We start from the raw sequence: 20,664 nt of genomic DNA, 5'->3' as shown, positions 1-20,664 counted from the left end.
TAGTCCCATTCTCTGCACTCATCGTATCCCTATTGATCCCAATTCTACACCTTCAAGGGAACCACAACGGAGACTTAACAATGCTATGCGAGAGGTTGTTAAGAAAGAGGTCCTCAAACTCTATCATGCTGGGATTATTTATCCTGTGCCACATAGTGAGTGGGTTAGCCCTGTCCAAGTAGTGCCAAAGAAAGGAGGAATGACGGTCGTTAGGAATGAGAAGAATGAACTCATCCCTCAAAGAATTGTCACTGGGTGGCGTATGTGTATTGACTATCAAAAACTCAATAAGGCTACAAAGAAAGATCACTTTCCATTACCCTTCATTGATGAAATGTTGGAACGGCTTGCAAACCACTGTTTCTTTTGTTTCCTTGATGGTTATTCTGGATACCACCAAATCCCAATCCACCCAGATGACCAAGAAAAGACTACCTTTACATGCCCATATGGAACTTATGCACACCGACGAATGTCGTTCGGATTGTGCAATGCTCCAGCTTCTTTCCAACGGTGCATGATGTCTATTTTCTCGGACATGATTGAGAAGATAATGGAGGTTTTCATGGATGATTTTACTGTCTATGGCAAAACCTTCGATCATTGTTTGGAGAATTTAGATAGAGTCTTGCAGCGATGTGAAGAAAAGCACTTAATCCTGAACTGGGAGAAATGCCATTTTATGGTTCAGGAAGGAATAGTGCTAGGACATAAAGTGTCCGAACGTGGTATAGAGGTGGACAAAGCAAAGATTGAAGTTATTGAAAAACTTCCACCTCCCACGAATGTGAAAGGAATCCGTAGCTTTTTGGGACATGCAGGGTTCTATAGACGTTTTATCAAGAATTTCTCTCAAATTGCTAGACCCCTAACTAGTCTCCTAACTAAGGATGCACCTTTCATCTTTAGTGATGAGTGTCATGAAACTTTTCAAACTCTTAAGAAAGCACTCATCTCAGCCCCGATTATCCAACCACCTGATTGGAATCTTCCTTTTGAGATCATGTGTGATGCTAGCGATTTTGCGGTTGGTGCCGTTTTAGGACAAACCAAGGATAAAATGCATTATGCCATATCCTACGCTAGCAAAACCTTGTCTGGACCACAGCTCAATTACACTACAACTGAAAAAGAGCTTTTAGCTGTTGTCTTTGCTATAGACAAGTTTAGATCTTACTTAGTGGGGGCAAAGATAATCATCTATTCAGACCATGCTGCTCTCAAATACCTCCTCACTAAGAAAGATGCTAAGCCTCGTCTAATTCGATGGATTCTTCTACTCCAAGACTTTGACATAGAAATCCGAGATAGGAAGGGAGTAGAGAATTCTGTAGCCGACCACTTATCTAGGCTTCAATATAAGGAAACACATGATGAGCTTCCCATAAATGACTACCTAAGGGATGACACCCTGCTTAAGATAACACATGCAGATCCATGGTACGCAGACATCGTAAACTTTATAGTAAAAGGCTATGTCCCACCTGGTGCAAACAAAAGGAAGTTGCTTCACGATAGTCGTTTCCACCTTTGGGATGAGCCATATCTTTTTCGAGTCTGCGCTGATGGAGTCTTGAGAAGGTGTGTTCCTATGGCTGAGGCTACTCAAATTATGGAAAGATGCCATGCCTCGCCATATGGAGGACACTATGGAGCATTTCGGACACATGCTAAAATTTGGCAAAGTGGTTTTTTCTGGCCAACGATGTATGAAGATACAAAGGACTTTGTCAGGAGATGCCACCGATGTCAAAAACATGGGAATATCAACTCACGAAATGAAATGCCTCTCACAAATAATCTTCAATTTGAACTTTTCGATGTTTGGGGCATTGATTTCATGGGGCCATTCCCTATGTCCGGAAATTGCGAGTATATCTTAGTAGCTGTGGACTACGTGTCCAAATGGGTGGAAGCCCTACCTTGTCGATCAGCTGATTCAAAACATGCCAAGAGAATGTTCCATGAAGTAATCTTTCCTCGCTTTGGTATACCCCGGATAGTTATAAGCGATGGAGGTTCCCACTTCATCGACAAAATCTTCCGGAAGTACCTAGCCGATCATGGAGTTCGACACAATGTCGCAACACCATACCATCCTTAGACTAGCGGTCAAGCCGAAACATCTAACAAACAAATCAAAAATATTTTACAAAAGACCGTAGATGAGATGGGTAAGGGGTGGAAGGACAAACTTCCTGATGCACTTTGGGCGTATAGAACTGCATTCAAAACACCCATAGGCATGTCACCTTATCAACTTGTATATGGAAAAACTTGTCATTTGCCTGTGGAAGTAGAGTTTAAGGCTCATTGGGCACTCAAGAAATGGAACATGGATCTCCACCTTGCTAGCAAGAATCGTCTGATGCAACTATCTGAGCTAGAAGAATGGAGAGAGAAAGCCTACCACAATTCAAGGATCTATAAAGAGAGAACAAAACGATGGCATGATAAGAGAATCCAGCACAAGGAGTTTAAGCCTAGAGATAAGGTTCTACTATTCAATTCAAGAGTTAAGCTCTTTGGGCATGGTAAGCTACGAAGTAAGTGGGATGGACCATACAAGGTTATTGACACTTCAACTCATGGAGCCATTACCATCCAAGACGACATAGGTAACACTTTTAAGGTAAATGGTCAACGCTTGAAAATCTATCTCGAGCCACAAAACAACCTGGTAGAGGAACTTGATGTGATTGAGTTCATAGAATTCTCACATTAAGCTCTCATAAGCTCTAGGCAATTACCTAACCCTTACATGTTCCACAAGTTTTGTTGTCTATTTGGGTTGTGCAGGATTTTGAGGCTTAAGAAGAGTGAGACCGAACATGCAGGCCACAAGAATGAACAACTATGTCAATATCCAGCTTGGGGGAGGCACCCCCACGTGTATCTAGATAAGTATTACTTTTCTTTCTTGGTTTTATTTACTAGTATTCAGAAATAAATAAATAAAAAAATGCATAACCATGAAACCAAATAAAGTTTTTCTTTTGAGTAATATACAATAGTTTTGTGTAATCCTAAGTTTTAAATAAAATAAAAAGAAAGTTTGATTCAAGTCTAGGTAATTGACGAACATGATATGAGCAGGTCTGAGCTACTATTTAACTTGTTCCAAGTTTTGCCAGAGCTATGGAGATTTTATCTTTTGAAAATTTGAAAATTCATAAAAATATATGAGATCATAATACCTAGAGTCTTATAAGATATAAATATTAAAACTGTGGGCACTTGCTTTGTTCAAGCCATTGTTAATTCTTGTAGTTTTGGTTGAGAGAATTATCATGCTCCCAAGATCAAGTTCTTTTTGTTTTAAAAATATAAAAGATTCACTCTTCCGAAGTATTATTGCGTTAGAGGCATGGGACTATGCAAAAATTTCATTCGAAAAAAAAGAGTGAGACGAGAGGTAAAAATGGACAAGTGTCCGAAGTAGAATTAGGGGTACAAAGATACCCACCTGAGTGGAAAAAATGGACATGTGTCCGACAGTAGAATTAGGGGTACTTGCTGCCCACTTGAAAAAAAAGAGAGACTGAAAAAAAAAGAAGAGAGAAAAAAAAATGATAGCCCATGGTCCCTCTAATAAGCAATATGCCAGTAAGAGATGACAAACTTTTCAAAAAGGTCAAAGGTTTTGATCTAGGAGTATGACATACCTCTCCCTTGCTCCGAGCGTTGACATAGCAAAATGCAAAGTATGTATGCTAAAACTTTTAAAGCTCTACTTATATATCTTTCGAGAAGAAGGCAATGCCTCAGTTTTATTTTGGAGACTTATAAAAAACTCCAGAACAAAGGTAAGACAGAAGAACTTGAGACATAGTGCTTGACTTGATCGTTCTGTTTTTCAATCACTTAAGACCTTAGTGATAACTTAAAAACCCTGTAGTAAGAGGCATAAAAGTAACCCCTGTTTTCTTGCTAATTTTAGCTTTGCTCAGGGACGAGCAAAGATTAAGCTTGGGGGAGCTTGTTGACGGTCCTTAATGCTCACATTTAACCATCAACTAATCATGGAAAAGGATCCAAATGCAACCAACACCTAGACTTAGGGTTTTATCTGACAGAATTCCAGGAGTTTTGGTGTTTGTCTATTTCTGCAGGGGGTTATCAGGAAATACGGAAGAAAGGCCCACACGTCGGGTTTACATAGAGATATTAACGTGCCGCACAATTTTCTATCATCTAGAAGACTCCAGAAGCCACGGGACCGAAGCGGAGGCCGAGAGGGCTCAGGCACAGGGCGCCCGCCCTAGTCCCTTGGGCGCCCGCCCTCCCCCCTGGACCAATCAGGGCGAAGTTCGGGGATCATGCTCCACCGACCTAATACTTCAAGGAAAACCACACGATCAATGTCGGTTTGATCCGACGGCCCAGATTCACTTGAAGGGACTATAAAACCAGACCCCCCTGGCCCCTGGAGATCATACCTCTTCTACAGAATCAAAGTTAGGGTTTCAAGTCTTCATCCAAGTAGAGAGGATCCCTCTAGTTCTTCTAGTTCTACCTCTAGTTCATCTAGATCTAGTTCTAGTTCATCTAGTTCTAGTTAGTTCTAGTTGTAATCTAGAAAATGGGGAGAGAGAAGAGGAGAGCGGAGGAGGAGGAGCCGGATCTGTCAGATCTTCCTCAACATTGTACTTTTGCAGCAACTGGTTCGTTCTTCATCGTTCTCCAGGTTCTTCAATTCATAATCCTGAGTTCTTTAATTACTTTTATTTACATTCAAGTTATTTATTGGATTCCCGCTTGCATCAAGTGCTCTAATCTTTGCAACATTAGAGTAGTAATTAATAGATTAGACGTGGTGTTTAGTCTTGCAATTACCTGGAATTGCACCCAATCCTGCGGATTGTTGTGGTAGCCTTAGGGTAGTGACAGCCCTAACGGTCGACGTATTCCACCTCGTTCGGATCGGTGTTTGTAGGACCGTAGTTAGACCTTCCTAGCCCCCTTCTCATCTCTTTCTGTGGTTAGTGCTCTGATGTCCCGATATAGATAATCTTGAATTAAATCTTGATTCTTAGATCAACTAGAGAACTCTCAGGAAACTTCCTCTCTTCCCACCAAAAAAAATACTTATATAGTTATCCTTGGGCGATCTTGATTCTTAATTAGTACACTCACATTTCCTGTGGAAAATCGATACTCTGGAATACTCCCGGGTGAAAGCTACATCGGTATCCGTGCGCTTGCGGATTTTTCTGTTTGCGTTTAAAATACCCAACAGCCACCTTGGGTTCTCCAACCTCGACCTCAACGCCGGCGAAGGGTGGCCCAGCCTGGACGCATATGGCGACACGTTCAGATCCGGTCCTGAAGAAGGCGGAATCGACATCACCTCTGCTCCTCCGCCCGTTCGCGTGCCGGCCCCCAACGCCGGTGCTCCACCTGTCTTCCGCGCGGGTCGCGGCGGGACAGCGGCAGTTCGACGGCCCGGACCACGTCGTCTCGGATCCATGGATCCAGAGCGCGCTGTTCCGATGGGTCCTCCAAGCGCCCCGCGTGCCCGAGCTGGAAGACGACGTCGCTTCCTGCAGTCGCCGCCGACGGACACCTTGGAGGACAGCGACGACAACCCAAACCCTAGGATCCCGGTAACTGTCCATGTCCCCTTCTAAGCTTGTTTACATTCCTTTGATGCTGCTCTATTACACACTTTCGCTGCACTTAGCTGTGGTCCACTGTCTTAGGTGTAGTATGTGTTCTTGCTGTGTGATTGTTCTTTACACATGTCTGTTTCAGCACAAAACTAGCAGGGCGAACTGGACTTCTGAAAACACATAGATTTTCTGTGATATTTATTGCATGCAATTAGATTTGGGGTAGTGTGTTAGGGGTAGCATGAGCAAATGGGGATGGAAGGATGTTGCTGAAAGGTACTACGCAGCAACGGGATTAGTTCATGACAATGAACAATTCAGTAGTAGAGTCAGGCAGTTGAGGGCCATGTGGAGTTTCATTAAGGACCTGCGAACCAAATGCACGGGTCTGGGACGCAGAAACGATGGCTCCATTCTTGCACCAGATTCATGGGGGAGGACAAGTGTGGGGTAAGTGCCTCTGATGTTCCATTTAACTACAATCCATGCACTAACTACAATTGGAAACACTAATGCACACAGCTGTTGGTACAATGCAGAAACATGCAGAGTGGAAGAAGCTGAAGGATGGGTGGCCTACGTACCTCCCACAGCTGGACCGCATGTTCTGTGGCGTAGTAGTCGACGGATCAACCTCGTACGCTACGGGACAACGTGACCGCACAGAGGTTGTCCTCAGCGACGACGATGAAGACGAGGAAGAGGAGCAGTTCACCCCTGTCAGCCTGAGTAGCAAGAGGAGCAACAGCTCACGCAGCACAGCCACTAGCCCCAACAAGAAGTCCAAGAAGCAAAGCGTTGTACGGGCTATGCAGCGAGACATTAGCAAGGTGAGCACTATCATGGAGTCTAAACATGAAACTATGAAGGGCCTTTTGGCTGCCAGGGACAAGGATGACCAGGAGCACAAGGACAAGATCAAGCTAGTGCAGCAGCTCGCATGAGAAGCTGGCGCATCGGAGGCCAACCCAAGGCTGTGGATTGGTGTCATGAGGATCGTTCTAGTGGAGAACCTCATGGAGTTCTTCATCAACTCCACCCCAGCAGGCAGAATGGCCGTCATCGAGCACTATGCCTCGGTCGGCAACTAGTCCTCCTCATGCATGCATACATGTCGTGCAGCATTAGAGTAGTCATGTGTTGTGTTTTTATTAATGTCTGTTGTGTAGCACTTGTAGTGAGTCTGAGGGATGAAGTATGGTATTGTATCAGGTTTGTTGAACCTTTATTTGATGAATGATATTTGAATCTTATTTTCATTTGGCCTGCCGATTGGTGATTAACAGTTCCCAGGACTTTTTTAGGGTGCACTGCATGAAGTCATTTGTATGCCTGTATTTGAACTCATTTGTTTGTTGTTGTTGTTCACATGAACAGACACCGGGAAGACACGATGATGTTGGAGAGATTGGCAATACCCTTGGTAGTCAGGAGTCTCGACGTGCTAAGAGGTCTGATGAGTTGTTGAAATATCTGATGTTAGACGACGATGACGATGAAGTTACTGTTCTCATGACCGGTACGTATATGTATGCCACACATTTAGAGAAGTACTGCAATAGGGGTCCTTGTAGGGTTCCACCTTTGAGTGGGTTGGAATGGGTACAAAGGAAGCTTGCGAACGCTAATTCTTGCTACAACATGTTTAGAATGACCCCAGATATGTTCTTAAGGCTACATTCATTACTGACAGATAGGTATGGCCTCAAATCGAACCCAAAAACTACCTCTATTGAAGCCCTAGGATTGTTCCTGTGGATGGTAGGTGCACCACAATCTGTTAGGCAAGCTGAGGACACATTTGAGAGATCACTAGCCACGGTTCACAACCTTTTTCATAGAGTGTTGAAGTGTGTCCTTAAGCTTGGTGATGACATCATTGCCCCCCGGGACCCACTATTTAGAACAATGCATGATAGGCTGCAGAACCGTAGGTTTTTTCCATTCTTCAACGGATGTATAGGGGCTATAGATGGCACTCACGTTCCTATGGTTGTCCCATCGGACAAGTTCATTCAGCACCTGTGTGGGAAGGGCAAAACAACAAAGAATGTGCTGGCTGCATGTGACTTTTACATGGTCTTCACATTTGTCCTGGCTGGGTGGCTTGGATCAGTGCATGACATGAGAGTCTTCGATGATGCAATGACAACATACAAGGATGTGTTTCCTCATCCTCCTACAGGTATACAACTAGTACACAGTTCAATATTTTTGTCTAATTGAAACCATTGACGCTTACAGGAACTTGGTGGTGCTCTAGGGAAATACTATCTGGTGGACTCGGGCTATCCAAACCGACCCGGATACCTTGCACCATATAGGGGAAGCAAGTACCATCTGCAAGACTTTCAAAACGCCGCAGAACCTCGAGGTAGAAAAGAGGTATTCAACTATGCCCACTCGTCTCTAAGAAATGTGATTGAAAGGGCCTTTGGCGTAATGAAGATGAAGTGGCGTATGTTGTTGAGTGTCCCTAGCTATCCACCGCAAACCCAAACACACATTATAGTTGCTTGTTGCGCTCTCCATAATTTCATGAGATTGAGTGGTGCATTTGATAGTGACTTCGATCGCCTTGACCGTGATCCAAACTTTGTGCATCCGGAAGCATATATGGATCAGCCGGAGTGTGTCCCTGCGCCCACCTCTGCAGAATGTGAGCAGATGAATGCATTTCGTGACTCCATCGCAAATGGTTTGTACAATAGGTCGTGATTTGTATGATTTCTATTTCTAAGTTTTGGACATGTAATTTGTTTGTACTGCATGCTGGCATGTATCAGTTTTTGCCGGTTGTATCTTTACATTTGTTATAGATATTTGTACCATGTATTTTTATTGGACATGTAATTTTTACAGTTTGGACATGTAATTTTTATTGGACATTTGTAAGTTCATTAATTTGTAATAAGATGCTGCATGTTGTGCATTTTCACATGCAGAGAGCTGTTGGTTTGAAATGGTATTGCATGCAGCATGTCACTGCACATTAATGCAGTGTACTATTTATTGTCAGGTTTTTGGTTCAACAGTGCCAGAAACTTTGGTTGAACAGTATGAAATCTTTTCAGCTGAAATTTTTTTGAACTAAACAAGGCCAAATGAAACGGGTTATTATCGCGTCTTCGTCGCAGGTGAATGAGGAAAGCACAACTGGCTTCCAAGTGCTGCCCGACTTGGCCCTGCTCGATCATCACCACTGTCATGATGATGATCCTAGCCAGATTGACGCGTAATCTATACACGGAAGTGGCGCATGCTTCGGTTTCTCCGAAAGTGCACGGTAATATATACCACAGAAAGCAATGATGCATGACTACATGTCTACATCCAGGTAGTACTACGGACTACTACTAGCTAGACAACTAGTAGAGGAAATAATTTACCACTACAAAAGCCAGTAGCAGTAGAGTAAAGCTAGCAGCCAAGAACAAGCTAGCTAATTAATTATAAGCAAAGAATGACGCACACACAAACACACATATGGATATGTGTTTGCATTTTGCATGAATAAAGAGGAAAAGAGACAAAGGCGCGTTGCACCGAAAGTGCACGCTAGTCGGGACAGGATCGGAGGAATTCATGGAAGGCACCGGTAATATAAATTATTGAATAACTTTTAAATTGTTAAGTTTGAAAATATAAATCATGAAATATTGAGAATATAAATCATGAATAACTTTTAAATTGTTAAGTTTGAAAATATGAAAACCATATGAATAGATTTGTCTTGAAAAAAACCATATATATATATATATATGGTTTTTGGGTTGAACTAAACAATAGTATATATGCGTGCTTCTTTTGGTTTTGAGTAAATCAATTTTAGAGTTATCATTAACTTACACTTTTTAAAGTTTGATTAAATTTATACTCCCTTCATAACTATAAAGAAAGTCGTTTAAGACAACGATACGGTCTCTAAAACATCAAATCTTGCGTCACATCCATGAAGCATTAAATATAGACGAAAACAAAAACTAATTGTACAGTTTGCCTGTAAATCACGAGATGAATCTTTTGAGTCTAGTTAATCTATGATTGAACAATAATTACTAAATAAAAATGGAAACACTATGGTACTCAAAACCCAAAAGTTTTAGAAACTAGAGAAGACCTACGTACACGGCACCATGTTCTCGTGCCTGCCTGCATGTGTGCGGCACCGAAACGAGGGAGACCAAACGTACAGTTGTACTACAACGCCACCAACAAAGCACTCATATGATGATGACGACGACGACGACGACGACGACGATGGTGTCTAGCTAGTCTGTCTAGCGTAAAGAGAGGGGCTAGAGAGACGGTATGCACCCGCCAATGGGCAACGCAAGTGTGCGTGTTCCTACGTACCCCACCTTGAAAGCTGCTGGTCCGTACGTACCACCCAAACCCAAACAAAAGCATGCGTGTGATCTGCGAGAGACAGAGAGAGAGAGATAAAAAAGTGTGCTGTGCTGGCCGCGTTGGTTATTATTCCGAAGCCTGAATCGTAATCGTAACCGAAAGGCAAAAAGGCAGCACCATGCGATGCGATGCGATGCGAGCGGCCGGGGGCGTCTCCTCCCCCCACCAAATCATGAGATGAGGCCATGACGCATGCATGCTCGGAAAGAGGCGGGCGCACGGCCATCGTCCATCCTTTTTTTGCGTCTCCGGACCGGCAGGACCAAAGAGCCCTGATCCTGATGGAAATGACGACGCGCTGCTTCCTTTTTCCTCCTACAATGCATCAGCATCCGCACCACCACCATCAGCATCCTTTTTTAGATCGAGCATGCGGAAATTGAGAGGCGCTCTAGCCTCTACAGTATAGATTTCCAAACGGGCCTAGCCCGTCGGACTGTCACGGGCACGTCGGTAAAAAGCCCGATACGAAAACGGCCCGGCGCGGCCACTCACGTGCCCGTGCCTGGGCCACGATGGCACGGCATGGGCACAAACTACTAAATATGCAGCACGGGGGCAGCACGGCTCGAGCCGTTGGATCAGCCTCCCCCCGCTCTCAATCGTTTGATTTGCGCGATGGGGGAGAACGCTATATAAGCCGCTCGCCACTCCCACCATCCTGGAACCCTAGCTCATTTGCGTCCTCATCCTGTCTCTCCTCACTCGCTGTGGCTCCTCAGTCCTCACTCGTGTCGCTCTTCGTCTCCGTTCTCCAATGAAAACCCTAGCTCCTCCCCCTCTCCTCTCTTCTTCCCGCTTTTCGGCGGCTAGTATGGGCACACGGTACAACCTTCTATACCACTCTTCCTCCTCCCTAACCGGCGATGTAGCCTCATCCTCCACATCTTGTCCTAGTTGTCTCTATCTCATCTCCGTCGACGGCCTCGCCGGACTTCGGCGTCTCTGGGGCTCCGGGTGAATCTGTTGAGTTACTAGGGTGTCGAATCTATGCAACGACAACGTCGCCGTTGTCGCTGGCATCTCTAGAGCTCCAGTCGTGGAGGTGAGCCCTAACCCTAACCCTAACTCTACTACTTCTTCTTCTTGAACCCTAACCCTAGATCTGTTACTAACCCTACTTCTTTCGTCTTGGTAGCCGTCGAGGGATCGGAGGTTGGCGACAACAAGATGTCAGACGAGCAGGAGGACATCGGTCTCTCCATGACCATCAACGATGAGTTGCGCCTCTGCGGGATGACTGGAGACGGTGAGGACGATGTTGTTGGGGATGCCGAGGAGCTCTTCGAGCGTCATGCTGCCGATGAACTCTGCGGCCGTACTACTGCTGACCTATTTCCCGTCGACGACGCTAACGCCCCCAACACGGGTGGTGTCATCCAGGGCGACACCACTGCTGATGACGGCTCCAGTAGCCAACCTAACCGCCCTTCTAACTCAGTATGCTAGGAAGATTTTGAGAAGCTCATCAACAAAGTAAATGGTAAGGATGTCAGGTATGGCGCTCGATGTCTTCAATGTCGTAAGGAGCATTCTACGTACTCTAAATTTGGGAATGGCCACCTTCTCTGTCATCAAGATTCTTGCCCTAAGAAGCATGAGAAATGTCGCATGACTCAGTCCCACATTACTTTTAATAAGGACGGTACTATGCATAATTGTCGACGAAAGCTGGTCGGCAGTCTACCTTGGGGTATACCCACGGTAGTAGTTTATCGGTAGACGGTGCGCAAACTACGAACTCGATGGTGACGCAAGACACAGGCAAGCTTTTTATCCAGGTTCGGCCGCCGAGTTGGCGTAATACCTACGTCCTGCGTCTGATTGTATTGATTTGTGTTGAGAGAATAATCTGTATGATGTGTCCTCTAGGGGACCCCTGCCCCTCCTTATATATCGTGAAGGGACAGAGTTACAAGTAAACTATCCTATTTGGTACAATATCTTGTAGCCTTGCGGTGCACGCTAACCAGCGTCGTGCGCCGCACGTCTTCATCTTGTGGGCCGAGCCACCTCTGATGGTGCGGCTCATATCGGCCCATGAGGGTATAGGGGTTTATACCCCCACAGCTAGTCCCCGAGCACCATGTATTGTGATGTAACACGCCGTCTTGAGCTTCTTCGATCAGTGAGGCTTGACGTCTTTAATAAGCAGGAAAGTCGTCCAAACAGTTGCAACGGTATTTTGACCAACTCAAAAGACAGTTGATCAACATTGACGTCGAAGAAGCAGGTTGTTCGAAGAATGCATGGTGCTCTTAATCAAAAAAGATTTCTTTCCTGGTGAAGTGTGCCCACTTTACTTTTCTGAAAAGTATAGTCTTTTAAAAAGCAAGCATATTCACCGCAAGGTGAAGTGTGCCCACTTAGTCCCCGAGCCTGGTAGTAGGTGACGTAGGCACGTGGTGCCAGGGTCAAAAGAAAAGTTCTCAAAGAAATTCTGAAACTGAGATGCATCGCCAGATGCATCGTACCGATGTAGTCCCCGAGCTTGCTGGAAGGCGAAGTATGAGCCTTGTAGCAAGGTCTAAAAAGTTGAATTTACCAGTCCGTCTGCAATTGAATAGACTAATCGACCAGTCCCCGAGCATATAACGCTCGGTGGTCGGTACAGTCCCTGAATTCTCAAATTGGTGGGCTGGTCGACCAATCCCCGAGCGTATAGTGCTCGGTGGTCGGTACAGTCCCAAAACTCTCAAATTGGTGAGCTGGTCGAACAGTCCCCGAGCGTATAGTGCTCGGTGGTCGGCACAGTCCCCGAGCACGGCGTAGGGACCGGTAGACAAGTCCCCGAGCGTGGTTGGGAACCTTAACGTGCTCGGTGGTCGGCACAGTCTTCGAGCACAGCATAGAGAGTAGTCGACAAGTCCCCGAGCGTGGTTGGGAACGTAAACGTGCTCGGTGGTCGGAGCAGTCCCCGGGCACAGCGTAGGGAATAGTCGATGAGTCTCCGAGCGTAGCTTGTCGACTGGGCCAAACTCCTAAAAAATAAATATAAATAATTGGTAGTACATGATGTATAAATAACCTTTAGATAAAAATCAGTACTAAGATAAGTTTTAGATTTTTTGTTATAAAATTAGCACGAGTAGTTAATTCGTCCTAGAGCTTGTACCAGCTCTGGTCTAGCCAACAATCAGCATGAGGTGCGGAACCTAGGCACGCGTAGAATTGTCAGCCACGTCACAGAGCTACTGCCGACCATCCGAACGCAGAGGGCGGATCTCGTGCACGTGTAGGGAGGAGTCGGAGACAGTACCGGCTCTGGAAAGCTCGTGTAGGAGAAAAAACTTGTCGGCTAAAAAAGTTGTTTTGAAGAATAATAATATTAAAAATATTATGCCAAAAATAAATAAAATATTAGGAGTGCACTTATCTTTGGACGGAAGTTTGGTCGATGACGACAAAATTGTCTGGTCCTCGAGCTTTTCGACCTGTCATGACAGTGGTCGTTGTTGTCGTAGCACCGTTCTTCGCGACGATTATTATTGCGACTGGTGGTCAGAGTAAGTAGGCCAAACAATTTGGTCGATAGCCCGAGCAGGTCGGTGTTGTCGATCTGCCTCCCTTTGTAGCAGGGAAGCAGGTGACGCGTTGTCGGCGTGGTCGAAAACGTTGCTGGAGTAGTTGGAGTCGTAGCCAGCATGGTTGGAGTCGCGACCGACGTCGATGAAGAAGTGATTGGCGCAGATCGGATCTACGCCTCCTCCGTGGTCATGGCGGTGAAGCTGTTGAAGTTGATGGTGAACGTGAAGCCGCCTGCCATGGCCGCGAAGTCGGGGATGATGGCCATCTTGTTCGTCTAGGAGAGCTGTACGCACACCCCCTACCTGGCGCGCCACTGTCGACGAAAGCTGGTCGGCAGTCTACCTTGGGGTATACCCACGGTAGTAGTTTATCGGTAGACGGTGCGCAAACTACGAACTCGATGGTGACGCAAGACACAGGCAAGCTTTTTATCTAGGTTCGGCCGCCGAGTTGGCGTAATACCTACGTCCTGCGTCTGATTGTATTGATTTGTGTTGAGAGAATAATCTGTATGATGTGTCCTCTAGGGGACCCCTGCCCCTCCTTATATATCGTGAAGGGACAGAGTTACAAGTAAACTATCCTATTTTGTACAATATCTTGTAGCCTTGCGGTGCACGCTAACCAGCGTCGTGCGCCGCACGTCTTCATCTTGTGGGCCGAGCCACCTCTGATGGTGCGGCCCATATCGGCCCATGAGGGTATAGGGGTTTATACCCCCACAATAATTGAGAGTATCGGCTGAGGTTGCTCGTGTTCAGCTTGTTCATTTGCTTGCTAGGCTAGACCTTCCCCTCCATCTTGGGGAAACTGAGGCCTGGGAAGAATACATAAAAACTGCTCATAACCCTAGGTACACAACTATTTCTAAGCAAATTACATCTAGACATCTTTTTAAGTATTTCAGTGATAAGCGTGAACGTTTGATTGAGGATTTTAAGAATAAAGCTATTTCATTTGTTGCTATTACTTCTGATATTTGGTCTGGAAATGCTAAAGATGAATATTTGAGTACTGTGGGTCATTACATTAATGGTGATTGGCAAATTGTAAAAAGGGTGCTTGGCTTGAGGCTTGTTGATGCATCACATAATGATGACAACATTGTTGAACGTGTTAGTAATGTGCTTAATGATTATGGTATATTGAAGAAGGTTTTTTCTGTTACTTTGGCAATGCCTCTGCTAATACTAAAGCTATGGAAAAACTTAAACCTGTACTTAGGGAGTATTTAGGTGTTGATCCATTTTTGCATCAATGTTGTGCTTGTCATATCATAAACCTGATTGTTAAAGAGGCTCTGGTTGTTGGTAGTCCTATGGTTCATGCTTTTAGAACTGCAATATCATTCATTAACTGTTCAAACTAGAGAATTGTTGCATATAAGAGCTATTGTATGGTAGGTATTAGATCTAGGAAGTTTGGACTCGACATGGATGTTAGGTGAAACTCTACCTACCTAATGCTTAGGCATTTGCTACCACATAAGAAAACTTTCCATACTTTCATTGAGTCTAATTATCCTAGACCTAGAGGTGCCCCTTTTCTTTTGACTCATGAGCATTGGGCTATGGCAACTAAAATACTTAAATTTCTTGAACTATTTATGACTCAACTGTTGCTTTATCTGATATGTACTATCCTACTGCCCACTTGTGATTCATCATATTGTTAAGATTGGTATACACCAGCATAGGTATCAAAATGATGAGCATATTAGAACTGTTGTCCAACCTATGATTGATAAGTACAATAAATATTGGAGAACCATACCTAAACTTTATTGCGCTGCATTTATCTTGGATCTAAGAGCTAAAATTAAAGATTTTATCAAAGTTCTTAGGAATTTAAACTTGCTTACTCATGCTGATTATTCTAATAACTTGATGGAAACTAGAACTCTTTTTTTTCAAATTGTATCATAAGTATGATGATTTGTATGGCTCTGTTAGTAGGGCCAAAAGGCCCGACCCTCCAAGCCTATCAGGTAAGAAAAGAACTGCTTGGGCTGAGATATATGATGATGGTGGTGGTGGTTTGCTTGGAGCTAGTTGTTCTTCTCTTCCTCCCAATCTTGATATGTCTAGAAATATTCTTGCTACTACTTTGCCACATGCATCAAGTTCATCTAACAGTGGTTCTGAACTTTCAGCTTATCTTGACTGTGACAGAGTTAGGCAGATGGATGATGACTTCAACATTTTGAATTGGTGCCATCAGCATAAACTAACATATCCAGTTCTTTCTACCCTTGCTAAAGATGTTTTTAGTGTGTCTGTTTCTACCTTTTCTTCTAAAGCAACTTTTAGTACCACTAGCAGGATCATTAAAGACTGGCGGCGGAGGCTGAACCCTGAAACTGTGAAGGCACTCACTTGCATCAAACACTAGGAAGCTGCAAAGACAAGGCTACAACATATGGTGGAGGATAAGAAGCTAGAGGAGGCCTTTGAACAACTTTATCTTGATTAGTCATTTATATAATGGTTCTGTAATCTTATTAAGACTTCGATGTGTTGGAACTTTGGAAGTTGATGTAATGAACATTTGAACTTATGGAGCTGGCTCACAAGAGTGAGTTTTACCTAGACAGATTTTTTAATAAGGCAACCATTGCACAACTTCTTTAATTTGGTATTTTGTTATCTCTGTGTGTTTTCTTCTTTCTTATTACAGTTTCTTTAGATTTTAAGTTAATTTTTGAACTGTTCTTTTGATTCTCATCTTTGAAAGTGGTGTTATGGTTTTAGTGCTTAAACACAACACTAATCTGCTAGGTTACCATGTCCTACGGCATAACACGGCACTATGTGTTTCCTTTACCGCCGTGCTAGTGCCATGCCGTGTTTAGTAAAAAAAAAATTTGCAAAATTTTTCAGATTCTCCGTCACATCGAATCTTTAAACGTATGTATGATGTATTAAATCTAATTGAAAATAAAAACTAATTGCATAGTTTGGTCGGAATTGACGAGATGAATATTTTGAGCCTAGTTAGTCTATGATTGGACAATATTTGTCAAATACAAACGAAAGTGCTACAGTGTCGATTTTTTAAAATTTTTTAGAACCAAACAAGGCCTAATCATGGACTAACTAGGATCAAAAGATTCGTCTCGTGATTTACATTTAAACTGTGCAATTAGTTTTTATTTTCGTCTATATTTAATGCTTCATACATGTGTCGAAAGATTCGATGTGACAAAAAATCTTGAAAACTTTTTGGTTTTTTGGGTGAACTAAACAAGGCCTAAGGCCCTGTCTAGTTCTCCACAAAAAAAATTTCATCCGTCCCATCAAATCTTTGAACACATGCATGAAACATTAAATGTAGATAAAAAAATAAACTAATTACACAGTTTGGTTGAAAATCACGAGACGAATCTTTTAAATCTAATTAGTCCATGATTAGCCTTAAGTGCCACAGTAACCCACATGTGCTAATGATAGATTAATTATGCTTAATAAATTTGTCTTGTAGTTTCTTGACCAGTTATATAATTTGTTTTTTTATTAGTTTCATCTTCAATCTAAACAGGCTCTACGCTAGAGTGGATAAGGTGGCACTAAGGGCACTCCCAATGCTAGAAATTACATGTAGTTTCTATACATATTAATTTCTATAGACGCTATGTATATAAACTATGCTTCCAATGGATAGTTTCTATACAATAATTTGTTATCCAATCATATTCATTCTCTCTCCATTCTCAACCAATCATATCACTTAATGTCTTGCATTTCGCGTAGACATGGTTTCTAAGTTAGACCCAGTTTCTATAATTTTTGCTCTCTCTCTTCAATAACTATCTTACCAAATCAACAAAATGCTTAGATGACACCATAATTAATGTCTATAGAAACTACTCTAACACGACACTAACACGACAGAGGCAGTCACCGTGCCATAATGCCATGCTAGTACCGTATAGTGCCAGGTATAGTGGGCAGGCAGCAAGCTGCGTATCTTCAGTCTCTTTGCCATGACGCCATCCCCCGCGCATTCAATACGTGTGTCCACCTCGGAAAACGGGGATGGCCCCGTCGATGAACGCGAACTTTTGCGTTGCAATGCATGCACACCATCTTTTCTGATCCGCCAACCAGCCATGACCATGAATCATGGTCCATGGCCATGGCGCCATGGGCGACCAAACAGAGCAACCACCAAAAAAAAACACGACATGGTGAAGTAACAAACAGTGCTGGTAGCCAAAAGGTTAATTCACCTCCTTTTACATAACTGACCTCACCACATGTTCCATTGTTAACCAAAACAGGACTTTCACCCGGCGGTAATTTCACTTTCAACAGCGTCATCAAAACGGGCCAACACGACGCCGCACCAGACGACGAACGGGGTTAATCGTCCCAACAACCTACTGTTACCTACAGTAACAATCTAACCAACTACTCCTAGTAATAATTACTCAAGTAGTAACTCCAACTGATCGATGCGATGCGGTTACTTGGCGGCGTTGTTGGCCGGCGAGAACGCCGGATCGCAACCGACGGGATCAGTTGGGCGGCGCGATGTGGATGGCCGCGTTCTTGTCGCCGGAGCAGACGGGGCACACGTCCGCCCTGGGCTCGCACGCTTTGCACAGGCACAGGTGCCGGCACGGCAGCAGCAGCACCGACGCCTCCCCCTCGCCGCACGCCCTGCACGCCCACTTCGCCGCGGGGGGCTTCCACGACGACGGCGCGCCGGCCTCGACGAAGCAGCACGACTGCGCGTCGTCGTCCGCGCCGCCGCCGCCGGACTCGCCGAACCCCTCCTCCTCAGCTGCGTGCTGCGCCGTGACGCAACCGCCACCGGCGCCGGCGCGGAGGAGCAGCGCGTCGAGCGTGGCGCGCAGGCCCGACGCGGCGGCCTCGTTGCTGCGCGCCAGGCCGCACCACGCCTGCGTCTCGGCGGCCGCCTGCCGCAGCCGCTCCTCGAGCTCCTGCGCGCGGCGCCGGGCGGCGGCCAGCTCGGCTTCCTTCTCCCGCAGCGCGTGCGCGGTGGCCGACGCCGCGGCGGCGCGCGCCAGCGCCTCGCACTGCCGCTTGCGAGCGCGCTCCAGCCCGGACCGGAGGCGCTCGCAGCCGGCGCGCACCAGCGCGTCCACCTCCGCGCCCTGCCGGCGCAGTTCGTCCGCCAACAGCGCGTCCGCCGTCGGTAGCAGCAGGCGCCGCCCGCTGGTGGACGCCGCCGCGGAGTCCGCCATGCGGCTACTGCTCGCGATGTTCACCGCCGGCGGGATCGGGAGCAGCGCGGCCGACGAGGACGGCACGTGGTGGTGGTACTGCGGCTCGAGGTCGCCGTCCCTGCCGCGCTTCCGCGACGCCACCACGCCACCCAAACCGCCCCCGCCGTTGCAGGTCAGCTCGCTCTGCGCGGCGCTGGCCACGCCACCGGCGGCGCAGTGGTACTGCTGCTGCGCCTGCTTGTTGTTGCCCGCAGCGGCGGCTGACAGGAGCGCCTGCAGCTGATCTTCGGCCCACCCGCCGCCGCCGCCGCCGTAGGGGAATAGGCACCCGGCGAGGCCGCCGAACTGCGCTTGCACGGCCATGTCTGTCTGTCACCGCGCGCCAAGTCTTCTTCCTAGGAAGGCACACGGATGGTAGAGATGCTCTCTCAGTGGAGATCGGATCGGAGAAGCGAGGAGAGGAGACACAGACGGTGGTGACTGGTGACTGGTGAAGGCGAGAGGAGGAGGAAGGGGGTGGAGCAGGTATATAAAGGAGAGCGGGGAGGTGGCGACGCCACGTGGACCCCTGGGTGCATGTGCAAGCACTGCACGGAAGGCACCGTTATTGTTAATTTACCACCACCCCAGATTAGGCGGGCGGTTATACCGCAATAATGGCGCGCCTGCCGCAATGGCCGCGACAAAAGCGTGGCTGTGGTGGGCCCCACCCACGCCCCACGCCTTCACTGCTCGGGATGCGTACAGCACCCCGTACCGCTCCTCCGCTCTGCAGGTGTGAATCCGTCGGCAGATGCCAATTATATTTTATTGTCAGAAAAAAAAAATCTGATGTATAATTATTTAAACGCAGTCGTACCATATCGCAATTTCTGTGGCATTATATATATATATATATATATATATATATATATATTATGTCTGATGATGAAGGGTTGAATTTGACCGAATCACAATGCTTATTCAAAGCATCTTTTATATATCATCAGTATATATATATATATATATACATATATATATAAAGATATGTGGGGCTGAGTGCTGAATATGAATGGATGGTGTCTGATGACAGCCAGCAATTCTGACCAAGTTGGGAGATTATCTAATCCTCCACAACTTGGCTAGCTAATCAAACAATATACTAAATAAAAGACTAGCTGCTACTCAACTCGATCAGATAGATCTACGCATCCATAACATAATATGCGCTCAATAATTCAGCTCGCTACGCCTCATGGAATCAAAGTAGAAGACAGGTAAGGTGTCCTTGAAAGGCTACTCTTTCTGAACACCATATTGATTTGTTTATGGGATTTCTTTTAATACGAATTAATCAGTATAGTAAGTGCGTTGTCATGATCGTCCCCTCCACTCCACAATCCACATGATCTATCTGCAGCTCCGGTAGGGGGGATTGAATATGCATTGCATTGTTGGCGAGATGGACATGTGCATGTGATGGTGGTGGTGGCTAGCCAACCGAAACAGAACGATTCGTCAGAGCAAATATAAATGGCAGATCTCATGCAGTACTAGCTACTAGTTAGCTAATAAAACAAATACTACAGCTACTAATGATGCTCTCTGTTTCCTTAAAATGCGTATAGTATAGATATATATGGTGTGGGGCGCTGGTGTGGTGCAGGTACCTCGTGCAATTGTTTAGCCCATGGTGGACCAGTCAAACTGCAGTCCATAATTGTATCTTTCTGCGTTTATATAGACAGAAATATAGATACTAGTTAATTGATAACATGAAGCATAATCTTCGGATCCCAAGCTGCGGCTTTTATACATGGTAGTGTTTGATGCTGAAAACTGCAGGAACTAACTTTGAACACTATTTGGGGTCCGTAGAGCTAATAGTTAATTAGCTGCTAGTAATTAGCTCCTGTGAATTGAAACGGATCCAGCTAATAGTTT

General features: G+C 45.4%; 1 protein-coding gene across 1 annotated transcript; it reads right to left on the bottom strand.

The window, feature by feature from the left end:
- On the bottom strand, positions 17,738-19,266 carry LOC8057000 (E3 ubiquitin-protein ligase BOI). The gene has a single exon (XM_002449596.2). It carries the CDS (start codon positions 19,102-19,104, stop codon positions 18,067-18,069), a length of 1,038 nt encoding a protein of 345 aa, XP_002449641.1. The 5' UTR covers positions 19,105-19,266; the 3' UTR covers positions 17,738-18,066.

The sequence above is a fragment of the Sorghum bicolor genome, chromosome 5 (genome assembly GCF_000003195.3).
Source record: "Sorghum bicolor cultivar BTx623 chromosome 5, Sorghum_bicolor_NCBIv3, whole genome shotgun sequence".
In the NCBI taxonomy this organism is placed as follows: Eukaryota; Viridiplantae; Streptophyta; class Magnoliopsida; order Poales; family Poaceae; genus Sorghum; species Sorghum bicolor.
This window is presented reverse-complemented; position numbering and strand designations above follow the sequence as displayed.